At 40.2% G+C, this 14,377-nt stretch overlaps 1 protein-coding gene across 1 annotated transcript in view; it reads left to right on the forward strand.

The window, feature by feature from the left end:
* Positions 1–14,377, forward strand: part of LOC116309656 (adhesion G protein-coupled receptor A3) — a 202,889-nt gene that overhangs the window by 72,620 nt on the left and 115,892 nt on the right. Inside the window, exons 10-12 of the mRNA XM_031726320.2 lie at positions 153–302; positions 2,055–2,216; positions 2,532–2,765. Coding sequence (XP_031582180.2) covers positions 153–302; positions 2,055–2,216; positions 2,532–2,765 — 546 coding nt within the window. The remainder of the gene's footprint in view (positions 1–152; positions 303–2,054; positions 2,217–2,531; positions 2,766–14,377) is intronic.

The following is a 14,377-nucleotide window of genomic DNA, read 5'->3' on the forward strand; positions in this document are numbered from 1 at the left end:
TTGCAAAACTACACAAATTCCATGAAATTTTCATTCATTTTATTCATCTTTTCAACTGTGCAATGTTTTTGTGGAATTATTATAACAAGCCGTCATGTTCATCCTCTCTGAAAATTGTTGCATACTACACAATATATTGATTTCTTTTCCAGATACCTATTAATACAACCAACGCTCAGCCTTTTGGACAGCAGTTGGTGGCCTTCACCAGCAGGGCAGCGCACTTCACCGATGTCATGGATGTCATTTATGTCACCCACCTGGTGGAGAGACTAACGAGGCTAGTTGAGACACATAAAGATGTAAGAGGAAGCACAGAAATATACTGCATCCAATGCATTTATAGTGGTATCATCCCAATATTTTACAACTGAATTAAACAGAATCAAACCCCTAAGATGCTGTGTACATGAACTGTAAAAGCAATTACAAGGTTTTCAGTGGAATAACCTGTACTTCTTTGCAACCAATGTGAGTGACTGCAAGCAACCTCCTGCAACCACTCACCAACTGGTTTTGGGAATACACATTGTTCCTTGGCAAATGGTGGTTGCCGGGCTGCCACCAGCTGGTCTTTAGACTGCAGTCACTGGGGCCTTAATGACAGTTATTTAGCTTAAATCAGTCCTACTCTTGTCAAAAAGTGCTTATTAAAAGTGAAAACACATGTTGTTTTTAGGTCTCCATTTTAATATCTGACCTGTTTCACTCCCAGCCAGCTTATGCCATCGGCTCGTCTAACTGTCAGAAGAGGGACTTGATTTGCTAAGTAACTTTTCTGGGAACTCAGGGACAGTAGGAGGGGAACCCTGAGAAACATATAATACCTGCAACGTGCTATTCTTGTCAGCAGTGACAATTAGACAACAGTTATTAGGCCTAAAGAGAAAGATATTTTGTTTGTTGTTTCAATCAGGGTTGAATTTGCCAAGGTCAGCCCAAGACAGCCTTAGACAATAGTTCTAATTGCAGTTCCTATTCTGATCTGTGCACATGTTCATTCATTCATTTTTCCGTCACCCTAAGAAAGAATAAGGTTTTGCTGAATGCTCATCTATAGGTTACCCTAAAGACTACACTATATGACATTACCCATCAGTTAGTTGCTCCTGCACTAGACAAGCAATATGACTGAAAAACCAAAAAACCAAGACATGTCAGCCACTTGTCGATCACAGTGCAGGCCTTCTCTGAAGATACCCTACGTTATCAATCTTTTTCACGGTAACAGGGACCATGATTTACTAATTTTACATGTATTTATTAAGACTTGCAACTAGAAATTAGGACCAATTAACTGATGAACGTCTGCACAACCACTGCTCACCAGATCCCAACAAGAAACCACAGAAGCTTCCTTATAAGACACTGTAACGTGTTTCTCACCTCATACAATATCCCACTGGCCACTGTGGCACTGGACCTGAATGGGAATCATTGTTAAGAAGATGCATCACGTGTTTGGGCGAGTCATGTTTTTACCCTGAGTGAACTTCTTCAGCTAGAGGCAATGGGACTGTTATACTGGCATCACACTGAAGGTCAGGTTGTGCGAAGGGGAACAGTGCTGGGCTTAGTCAGTGAAAAGAATCAATATTAGCTCTCACTTGTGCAATTATTCATCACAGGTCACTCGGGAGGACATATTATTAGGAGATACTTAGAGTTTTATCATTCCTAAGACAATGGTGATGAGACCACCCTCATTCACGGAATAAGAACAGCCCAATGAAGCAACAATAAAAAGTACAGTAAGTAAATAGTGAAGTGCCATCCTAAGGAAGCAATTATGCCCCATTGGAGCTCCTAATCTAAATTAAATCTCCCTATAATGAATGAAGCCACCATTGCCTCCCTCACAATCCTGACTGCAGATTACAAATGTGCCTGTTGTTCTATGATTGATGTGCATGATGAGTCTGCTTCTTCCTGTGTGTGTGTGTGTGTGTGTGTGTGTGTGTGTGTGTGTGTGTGTGTGCTTTACACATACAGTGCAGTTTGTGTTAGTGTGCATGAGCAACCATTTGCATAAACGTCTGCTTGTGCTTCCTCAGCTCGGGGACTATATATCAGACATTGCCAGCAACATGATGCTGGTGGAAGAGCATATCCTGTGGATGGCACAGAATGAGGCCAGGGCGTGCACTCGAATCGTCCAGTGTGTGGAGCGTATTGCTGACCTGGCACTGACTGGAGACAATCAGGCCATTTCTAAGGTATACTCGCACTCAAGGCCACACTCAGGGCAAGGGTTGCTTATCGCGCTAAATGACCCAAAGCTTTCACTTTTTTCTCGTGCTTTAGAATAATGAGAAGTCAATTTGGCTTAAGTAGATAGTGAAAACAAAGCAAGCTAAAGATAATTTGCTTCCTTTCTTGGTTTCCTCTTCTATTTTTTCCCTCCCCATTGTCATTGCGGATAAAAGCAGTGGCTAAATTAAAAAATATAAAATTGTCTTCCCTCCCCTCGTCGCTCTCCTACCCTTACCTCTCTCTTTCCCCACTCATAAATCCTGGGATGCCCATCTTAGGTATCTGCTAACATAGCTCTGGAGGCCTTTCTGATCCGTCCGTCAAACTTCCACGGTTTGTGCTGCACAGCCCTTCGACAGCCCCCCTCGACTGCCACCTCACCCCGTCCTGACAGCCACTCCCACTCTGATAAGGACATGAGCAGAGAGCGTGATGCCGTGGGGGAATCGTTGCTCAGCTTCAAATGCCACACTGTCAACAACAGTGGCTCACCGGTCAGTCAGCTAAGCAAGGTAAGACGCAAGTTAATAAGCGGTGTGAAGCTTTCTAAAATAACGCCACTATCTTCTACTGCTTGGATGTGTTAGCTGGGGGGGAGGAAAAAAATATTCTTTGGCTGTTTCCCTTTCTCACTCGCAGCAGGAATTTTTTCTAAACAGACATTCACTTTTGCAATTTTTGATTCTTAGTCCAAATACAGGAGTGAGAGAAGGAGGGAAGATGCTCTGAGAGAGGACAGAAATAAAATACGAAAACAGGAGTACAGTTTGTATACTAGCTCATGGGCACAATAAAATGAATTCCCTTGCACCACGCCGTTGAAGCATGTGAGAAAGATTACCTCCTGCCCTTAAGTCTGTTGTTGCCTATTTGTCCTGGCAATCTGACACCTTTGTTGGGGTTTGTTGGCACGCTATAGATCATCTCGTTATAGGTGGGGTTGTGGTGGGGGCAGGGACTGCAAGTAGGGCAGCAATTTGTGAGTCAGGGAATGCCGACCACTCCCCAGTGATGCATAAGGTGGCCTTGTGTACCTGTCACTTTAAATCAGCTGAAGCTCTACTGCATCTCCAGTTGTGGTTGTCCCAAATGAGAAATAGACGTGGGGCACTATGCATCTGCAGACAGCAGGCAAAACACTCAACTCCCCTGGCACTGTAGTGTCATATTTGTGCAACATTTGTACAGTTTGCACCCTCTAGCTATTCAGTCCACGGATGAATTCACCAGTGCACGTGCGTGTGAACACACTGTCTGTGCATGTTAGTGTTTATGAGCAGGAAAGAGCTCATGAGTGCGTGTTTGTCTTTAAATCCGCACGCTTGTTTCATTTTCCCCTTTCTTCTTCATCAAGTCTTTCAGGTTTTGTCAGCAATTACACACTTTGTTTGTAGCTCCAGGCTGTGTGTAGCTCGCATGCATGTATATAAATGTACAGCGGTGTCAAAGGTTTTCAGCACAGAAGTAAAGCAGGTTTCAAGAAAGATGTATAGGTTTATTTTTTTTAAATCACCTATTCACATACAAAGTGTAGCAAACGTAATACTGAGCTCAGGGATGAGTGAGGGTCATGCCAACTGTTGCAGTGATCCATTCATCTTCTGATGGAAGACCTTTTTCTTATGATTCATCTCAGCATTTCAAATGTTTCAAACTTTTGCTCGGCACTGTTTCTACTGTATCTCTGGAAGCTGACCTAAATTAGCAGAGTCACAAAAAGGACAATACTGCTCTGGCAGAGGTCGACGAATGCGGAATTAACATTTATTTTCATTATCGACAAGTGATCTCACTGCCAGTACTTTGAGTTTTAAAAGGTTTTCTTACAGCAGAATCCAAACAAAAAATAATATTTTATCTTCCCACTAAACAGTTGCAGCACTGTGTGACCTTGAGAAAAATACTTTAGCTCGAAGCTCGTATGTGATGTGTAAACTTCAAGGGTTCTTATCAGTGACTCATCTCAGCTAAGTGTTTCTTCAACAGCAGCACAGAAAAGGTTCATTATTAAGGCAATCAACATTTCAATTACAGATTAACATAAGAAAACCGTTGTTAGCTGAATGTCAAAATAAAAAGGTGAACCTGATTTGACAGCAGGAAATCTTAATGACTGTCAAGTTTAACTATATTGAAGTCATTGCACAACTCTATAAAATCAAATCTTGCTTGCTAACAATGGAGTGCTCAGTGCTGCTACTGATAGCTGAAAACAATTGGTTTTCATAGTCTCAACATGTTCTCAGGGAAGGAAAAATACTTTTTTTTGTTAAGTTATTTACTACAAGAAAGGGTAAAAGCATCCGTGTTATTGTTGGAGTCTTTTAAACTGTATTGTTTCCAACATCTGAACTGTTAAGCCCGGGGCCTCTCACTAGTCTTACTGCTCTTCTCCTATTTTTAACAGTCATGTCCACTGTACACATCCCATAGGTTATCATTTAGCTAAATAGTATCTTTGTTTGTTTTGCAATGTAAAAAAGAGAAACAAACAAAAATAGCTATATGTGACCTAGAGATGAGACAAGGAGGCTGCTGCACTAAAAATGTCTTTGTGATGACTTTGGTCACTAGCAAATTGCTCCAGTTACCCATACTTTGCATGGAAAACGCTCATTTCATGTCCATACAGCATTACCACTTGGGGATTATGACATTATCACCACATAGCTGGCATGAAGAAATCAAAATACATCAAACACAAATGCTAGGGCAGCCAAACATATGAAACTAAAGGTACAGTGAATGTTATTTAATCTTAATTTAACAAGCCCCACTGAAGGGCCCCACATAGATGAAATACTTAGATTAAGGCCATGTCCACACTAATACGTTTTCGTTTGAAACTAAAGGTACAAACATCTTTTTCTCTCCGTTTTGGCCTTCCATCCACACTGAGACGGCGTTTTGGGTCAAGGAAAACACAGTGTTTTGAAAACGCTCTCCAAAGCGGACACATTTGAAAACGCTGTTTTTTGCGTCGCAGTGTAGACTGCGAACCCAGAGCCTTTTTGAAAACAATGACACATTTTAGTCAGGTGATGCAGTCATGTGACCAATTAAACTAAGATAGTGGAGGGCATTACACAGCAGTTGTTTGCTGTCAATTTTGACAGCCCTATTAAAGATTAATATCAGTCTGTACATGCTCCAGATAGCTTTTCTTCAAATTCTTTAATTCTCACTCGCTTTTGCAACTTTGTACTTTTGTGTTACTCGCAGCAACAACTCCACCTCATTGTTAGTCCATTTAAAAAACTCGGTGCTTTTCCTCAACATTTTGCCGCGACGTTTCAAAGAGCCGGAAAGTAAATAAAGGGCAGACAGAAATGAGGCAGGTCGAATCTTCTTATGTTTCACGCATGCGCAGTACTGGAACGTGAGCGTTTTCGGCCGTTTCAATGTGGACGCACAACTCTGTGAAAACGACTGAAAACGATAGTGTGGACACGGAGCATTTTCAGACGATTTTCACATCTATCCGGGCTAGCGTGGACGTAGCCTAAAGCAGCAGGAAGTAGCGTGCCAATGTGTGAAGAGACATTTCTTTAGTCCAGTGATCAGTGACTAAAAAACATGCTTTATTAGCCTAGGACGAGAACATTTTAAAGAGATAGCAATAAGAGCTTTACTTGTATTGTACATTTCATTATGTGTAAACTCAATAAGCTTAACAGAGAAGACAAAAACATAAAAACTAGTGCAGGTTATAACGCCTTAAGGCAGCAAAAGCAGCACAAACAAAACAAAACAACTCAACAGCACCTATCAAATGTGCGCCTGCGTGAATAAAAAGGTTTTGATTCTGTTTGTGAATATGTGCAAAGTTTTAATTGATCTTAAGTCAGCAGGTAGTTTGTTCCACAGAACAGGACCACAATAACTGAAAGCACCTTCAGAAGGCTGACACATTGACAGCTTTGTGAACTAAAGGAAGGATTTTAAAAGTAATTCTACATTTCACTGGGAGCCACTGGGAGAGGTAACATGTTCAATTTTCCACCTACCTGTAAGGATTCTGGCTGCTGCATTTTGAAGTCATCCTAATGTCTCAGTTCTAAAAGCTTTTGAGACATCCAGCATTTAATGTCATCAATGCAGCTCGTTAATATGTGAAGAGAGGTTAGATCAGATTAGATGTAAAATTCAAATTCTGTTCAGCCCCAAATTTAAAAAAGTGGTAGAATTAATCTTAATACCCACAGGTGCAGATTATCTGCAGATGTACTGCTCTTATTTTGCATTTTGATGTAATATTTATGAGGTGCATACAATTGTCAGTGTCACATTTACCTTTAAATAGTTAATATATTTTGGTAATTCTGGCAGAAAAAATCTCTCCAAAGGTCAGTTTTTGGATGTGAGATGAAGAATGTTATATTATTTCCAACTCACTGAATGTGCAGAATGAATAAAGCGAGAACTCTCTGGGCGATTTACACTCTCACACCTGTGTTATGCCTCGTCTTGCTCTTTAAAGGCTCTGGGGTGTGAAGCAGCGCCCTAGTATGGATCACTTCAATGTTAATTGTAAGGTGGACCAGAGTGGCATCATTTGCATGTGAAATACTCTTTTGTAACTAGCAGCACCTTGAAATCAGCCTGCATAGTATCTTTTTATTGGCCTCCTCTGGCCTTAACAGGCTGTCCAAGTTACTCTGGTCTTTACATCTGTCCAGTTCGCAAGCATCCATCTAACACAGTGATGAAGACTGCCTGTTGACTTACTGTCAAATAAAAATATAAAATATAAGCAACTTTATCTCTGTGTGGTCATAATATTTTAGTCCATTAGTGTATTTGTAACAGATTTGATTAGAAGAGCTGATATTTTTTACACAGTGTGGACACCAGAACGCGCCCAAAAACTGCACTGAATCGTTTTTCTAACCTTGATCACATGGTATCAAATTAGAGTCTTAAGTTTAAAGCTTTACATAATCCTACATTCAAATGAAATGCAATCAAAGCATAGTGTGTAAATGTTGCTATGACAATAACTTAACTCAACATCATTCAGCTGAGATAAAGCTGCTAATTTGGAGTCTTGCACCAAGCTGCCTAAATCAGTGTTAAGTTGATGGATGAGAAAATAGAGGGATAAGCAATGCACACCAACTAATGCTTAAACAGATGCCTGTGATTAAAACCCAAAGCACAGTAGCAGACATAGTAGCAGTTATCAGATATGACAATTGTCACTCTTAAGTGAGAGTGAAGGCCTGTTGTGTGAAAGTAAGCATACTTTTTTTATCCAACGGGAACGTGACACAGTTGTGCAGAGTGTGTACTTGGTGTGGGCTCAATACATTTAGTGTATCCAGAGCAGGGATAGAAATGCACATAATACACGCTTAAGAACACACACTTCCCCATGAGTCATCAGTCAGCCTGTCTAACACTGCTCAGTTTAACAACACACTGTGAGGGCTACAATAGACACATAGCACCACAGCTTGTTATCGAGCACAGCAGATACTCCTGAGATTAATACACGCTGGAAAGGATTCACAGTCACTTGATAGTCACCAATTCAAGCTAGCTGGGACAATGTCTAAAATGTAAATTAAACCAATGATTGGAAGGATTAGAAAGCCATTGAAATTGTGTATTTGTTTGAAGATAGAGAAGCACAAAACTGAGATAATGTGTTGCTTTTTGAAAAGTACACCTACTTTTGATTTGAGCTGGGACAGGAAGGTTTTGGAAAAGATTTAGGGACAATAAAACAGACATGACATGTACAGTGAAAGAAATCCATACCCTGTATTAAATGCTGTAGTTTGTGTAGTTTATATATGAAATGCTTTCATTGTTTGTGACATAGATTCTTTCCCCTCAGCACCCCCATAAAAGCCTCAGACAACCAGTAGATTCAAACCACCACAATTACAATGAAGCAACAGCACTAACCACTGCACAACTGTCCATCAACAGTGATGTTGATGAATGCTTTGATTGTTCAGATGGTCCATACAAATAAGCTCACCATGCGACTGAATTGGCACAATTTACATGAAGATATTTATATATAAATTAAATAAGCATATTTTAATATTACAAATAAATTGCCATCTGGTAACAATCTATTTATCTGGATTGGCTGTGCTCACAATAATTTTTTAATTAAATAAATGACACTAAAAAGAGTCTGGTATCAGTTCTAACAGTAACAGTGACAGAGAACTGCCTTTGGAAGGGGCTGTAAAAGTGAGAAACAAGCCAAGACCTAAAAATCTGCACTTGTCCATAAACTCTTCCTTTTCCAGACTGTTTCCTTCACTATCATGTACCTGACTGATTGGCTGACTGAATGATCCCCTCTCTGTCTCACTCTGGCAGGAGCTCAGCACCGTTTAGAGCCATTTTGAGCCCAACTGGACTTAGACACACAGCATATGGGCCTGCTGTGCCAACACCTTGCCAAAAAGTGGCATAATAAAACAGCCAACATGAAACATGTGATCCTTACTTAACTTTTTAAAGAAGTATTTTTTTCTGTTTCTTTTTTGCTTTTTAAATAGTTATTCACCAACTGTTTGCATACAGAAAAAAAGAGATATGTTATTGGATGTCTAAAAGAAACCACATATTTGTCACGTTTCGTGTCATTTTCTGTCAGAAACAAGACCTTGTGACAGAATAAGATATTCCATGTATTTCATATTGCACATCTGAAGCAGCTTAGAAGTTCTTCCCTAAAAGCATGCTGCGATTTAATGAAGCACCCTGATGTTCACTCAGTGGCAGGTCAAATTTAGTGAGATTTATGTGAGAAAAGAAGAGGATCCAACACTGGCTGTGTAGAGGAACTTAAGCAGATTATAGGTTACTTAAAAACAAAACCAACACAGCATCAAAGTGTCTAAGTGAGCTAAGGCTCGCTGCAGGTATTTGGTCAAAAAGAAAAGCAGTGGGCAAGCTGTTTGGTCCAGCGATGGTGCTAGTTGAAAAGGTAAAGGATCAACGGAATTACTGCATGAAGGGAATCTGGGTGTCCAACCTAATCATTATTGAAATGTTCTAATCCCTGGGTGGACAAAGAAAGCAATCAGTGTCAGGTTACTGACTGTTCATTTATCGGAAGAAGGTAAGCATGCACCCTCAAATCAGCCTGAATATTGAGCACCGCATTTTAATGCTGACCTCATTATCCATTTAATTGGGTTTAGTGAACTAGGTGGGAGAATTACAATTTCATACTTGACATTTATGTTTTCTTTAAGATTCCCATTAGAATTGAATTCCATGAGCTCGAAATATGTCTACATGTGAATGAACATACGCATTCATCTACAGCCAGCGGCTTTTCTATACTTTCTTCAAATATGAGCTAATGTTAGCAAATGTTAGCTAACATTAGCTAACAAATTCTTGCAGATTAGATTAGATAATATATTCACACTTACTTGAACTACAAAAATGAGTCTAAAGCTCTGGTTTCTATGCCAATTTACCTTGCAGTATCTTAAAATAATACTTTAATGGGCTTTCATCAGTTAACTACAGAAACGATAGCAGTAGTGAAACTTAGCTAAACAGCAGGGAGCCCGCATTATGTTTGTACCAAACAATGGAATAAATAAACAGCTATTCAATGACAACCAAGTAAAATTACCTTCATTTATGTCCTATATTTCATGTTTTTGAGGGGTCTGAATGTCCAAATCAGCTAATGGTTGGGGCGTGAAAGAGATGAGCTTTGGAAATTAGCTGTGCCCAAAGAACATGTTACCAAAACTGGCAAGGTGTGTGAGAAGAGAGCAAAAGGGAAAATCAGACAGTAGGTCAAGTTTTGAAATCTATTTTTTCAAAAGTTGTGAAATGCACCTTTTCTGCTTCTTCTTCTTCTGCTACGTCAAGTGGTTAAATGGAATAATGCCCTAGAGTCTTCATTTACAACTCCTTGTGTCATTTAAAAGATGTTATCCCTTTCATATTTAGTACAATTTATTTTAAAAAAGAAGTTTCATAAATTTTGTGGTGCAGTTTTTGTAGTGCAGAACTGCTTTCCCAACTCAAGTTTGGGAATCACTTGTTTTATTTGTTATTTATCAGCTGGCTTTGAACTCACTGACATACATTAATCATAAGCTCCAGAATTTACAGTAGCTGTGATGTTTCATTTTCATATCTGAAAAAAAAGGCGTTGTATTTAAATTAGAAATTAAACAAGCTTTTGAAGAAAAAAAAACCCTGACTGTTTTCGAGATCTTTTCAGCATCTTGCCTGATTACAGCATGCTTGCCGGTTGACCTCTGGTTGGTATCACACAGTTCCACTTTGTTTAGAACAGACTCTGAACTAATTATCCCTAAATTACACAAACATATGGCATCTTATCCTATTTCCCAAGTCAGTGGGCATTATCCTTGAACTGAATTGCAGAGTGTATGGTTCATTGAGGATGACAGTTTGGGACAATATTTACCACTTTAGATCTCCTTCTTCCTTGTCATTGACAGGTAATTAGCGGAGGCCTTTAGGCTGAACGGGTGGAGTATTTGCACCTCCCTCTCCCCTCATATAGCTTTTAGTTGCTCTGCGGAGCGCCAGTGTTTTTTAATTATACCCACCCTGTTTTGCGTGGGTGGGTGTGTTTGTTAGTCTGCTTTTTTTCTTTTTTTGTCTCTTCATGTGTGCGTTTGTGCTTATTTTTGGAGTGAGGGTGTGTTTGGATGCGTGCCCACCAGTCGCCCTCCAGGTGAAGACTCTATCCGGGGACTCTGTTGTAGGAGAATAGAGCCGCAGGGCTGCCGCGCAGAAAATGAATCCTCTGTGTGTCAGCACTGGCACCACCAAATATGACCCAGTTTGTCCCGATTCCGTAAACACAGAGCTTTACGAATGCGGATACCTAATGTCTCAATAATTTACTTCTAATTGGGATATGTTAGGGATGTGTTGTGTACACTTCCCTAATAAGCAATAGAGGATTTCAAGTACTTAACTCCAACATGAACACTGCAAGGACTCTTCATTAGCTCGTTGACCTGTGTCTCTTTGTACGGGGGCCACAGATTGAGGAAATCCTCCCGCCATATTTGACATGCAAACGACCGGAGGTTAATTGTATGGATGCTGAACTCTGTTAAGCACCAAAGCCAAATGGCAGCAGGCATTGACAGTTATTAAGTATTAAGGCTTTATTAGTTCATGTTATGCTTCACAATAGGACGTGGGTGTGTTATGCATGTGTGCTGGCTTGTGCGGACAGTGCACATGCATCCTTGCGTGTGTGTGTCCGTGTAGGCGAATGACTTAATACATGCTCCGGATTTTGTTTTTATGCAAACTATTTGCAGCTCGTACGGTATGTGTGTGGCTGAGTGTCCATGCAGATGCATTATTCTTCAGCATGAAGGCATATAGAATTTTTACTCCCTCCCCGAGGAATCACATCTTTTTCTCTCTTTGCAGCTCGGTGAAACAAACAGGCCTGTGATGCAGCAGTGAGAGGCCTTGAATGCTAAACACATCATAAGAGAGGAAGGCAGAGAGAGGAGGAGGAGGAGGGCAGGAGGCAAACAGAGAACTGAAATTGAAAAAAAAAAAAAAAAAAAAGAACAAGACTGAGTGCAATACAGCCAAAAGTGACAAATGAAGGACTAGACACAGACAGGTGGACACATCCAGGAAATAGAGAGTAAGAAGTGAGAAGGAGAGACTTAGCAGGGAACAAGAGAGGGTGATACTAAGAACAGGAGAAGGAGAGAGGAAAAATTGTTCCATCAATGACTGGAGATCAGCACACCTGGGGGACTTCTATCCATTTCCACTGAATGAGAGACAGTGATTTATTTCCCTTTTTAGAAGAGCAGAGGAGCTGATCCTCTACTTCCTGTGTAGATTCTGTGCTGGACAAGTTGTCCCCAACTGAATCAATCAGCCCATCCCATCGTTTCTTAAAGTGCACTCTGGCAACATAAAGGTCATTTCTAACTTTTTTTGTTTTGCTTTTTTAAATTAGAGCCCACATAGCACCTTCACTTTCCTTACTGCCCCATCCAGTTTGTGCCGATACCCCATTAAACATTTTGCTGAATCTTCCAGGATACTCCTGTGTTTTGCGCTGTGCTTACCCAGCCTGACTGTTGGCTGTGTTGTCCAATGCAGTGTTTTGCTGCTGCATAACAATGTGGGGTTTTTTTCATCTCACTCTGCAGCATTGTGTAGAGATGAATGGAGGCATTTGCTCATCTCTGACTATCCCCCCCTTTTTTTATATGCATTTAGCCAAGATCTCATTTTCTCTGTGGTGTGACACACTCTCATCAGGAAAGCTGTACCACATACAGACAGCTTTGTCCTGACAGCTTCTGTAGAAAAATGACAACCTGAAGTTTTAGGAAAAGGAATCCATTGGAAAATAGGTCATTTTAAATTATATATTGTGTCTGCATCATAATATTGCTTCCTGTCAAAAAAGACTATGTTTAAAGTATACTGCCCGTAGCCATACTGTAAACCTGCATCACTCATCTCTGGGGCTCCTCACATGAGTAGAGATGTTTCCCTGCGTGACATGAACTGACAAAGACTCAGTTGTAAACATAGCATATACTATAATTACTTTAAAAGATATATTAAATTCATGTTTAGGGTGATTTTGTGTATCCTGACCTCAGTCTCAGGAAAACATAAGAGGTCATAAGAGCGCCTATGATGTCAGCTTTTGTTGTAACTTGTATACCATGCCAAGCATTACTTCACTTTGGCATAAGTCATTAACTAAGTGCTAAAGCATAGTGAGTCTGACCTACCACTGTTTGGATCAAGTATATGAAATAACATTTAAACACAAGCAGAAATGACTTGGTAGTTTTCCTTATAGAGTTCAATAAAATTCTGAAGCTTCAGTTGGTGCAGGACACATGGTATCGAACTGGGAATGTGGGGAACAAGACTCTACACTTGCTGGCATATTGTTCCGTCTTTAGTGTGTTGATTTGGTTATCAAGCCTTGTCCCATTATTAGTGATCTACAGGAGACATAAAGCTCAGAATAATTAACAGACACAAGGATTTATTGGAGATGAAATCAAGTAGTCCATATTGGAAAAAAACCTCAAACTGAGAAACATGAGATCTTTGTTCATGCATTATCTTGTATCCTTGTCTCCTGATCCTATAAAGCTACTGCCAGGGCATGGTGTACCCTACTAAGACTGACGATAAAGCAAATCTAACTGGAAAAACAGAGCTGTCACATCTACTTGAGCATCTTCTGATTTACAACGAGCTAACATTAGTTTTGTTGACATTGTATTGTAAGTTTTCTGCAGCATCTGTAGTTGTCACAATTCACAAACACAGCATTTCATCTTGGATCATAGGAGCTTGTTCAGATAGCATCACTCAAACTTTGTCACCTTGAAATCTGTGTAAAGGCATGGAGTGCCTTCTTTGGGCTGCTATGAATATTTTGTGGCAGTTCCTAAAATTTAGTTGCATTATACATGTATGTATATTTTGTCCCCAATTAGCCAAGTAAAATCTAAAATATTTTTCCTTCTCTCACATTGGATGAATCTGTTGCTGCCCTTGAACTAGTTTCCTCTATTCCACTTGCTGCACTTGTTAAATTAAGTATGATTAGTTTTTTATTATTATTTTGGCATCACTGGTACTGAAATGCTAGTTTCAGCATCTTTAGTTAAAGCTGCTGCTTTTTCAAAAAGACAGTTCAACCTAAATTTGTGAATTCAAACACGTAGCTCCTCATTTTTCTTGTTGTGAGTAACACAGGTTAGTTGTAAAGTTTCATATGTGGAAAGCCTAAATCCATCCATCCATCCATGCATGGAAAGCCAAAAGTAAGGGAGCGTAGCTGGATGACCACCCGACAGAACAGAGCTGGCATGGTGGTGGGTTGCAAAGCAGCTGGCAGAGTCAGCAGGCTAACACACCCAACAGGAAGTGCAGAAGCATAACAGCAGAGTTTTAATACGCTATAACAGTAGTTTGTCCTGTGACAGATTGCTGACCTGCCAGGGTGTACCACCTCTCACCTAGCGTGAGCTGAGATACGCTCCAGGTGCCCCACAATCTGGATGGATGGATGGAGTTTAGTTTGCTTAGAGACAGACACTATCTCTTCTTTTTAATATTAGGCTTAAAACTT

This window comes from Oreochromis aureus, linkage group 13, assembly GCF_013358895.1.
Source record: "Oreochromis aureus strain Israel breed Guangdong linkage group 13, ZZ_aureus, whole genome shotgun sequence".
In the NCBI taxonomy this organism is placed as follows: Eukaryota; Metazoa; Chordata; class Actinopteri; order Cichliformes; family Cichlidae; genus Oreochromis; species Oreochromis aureus.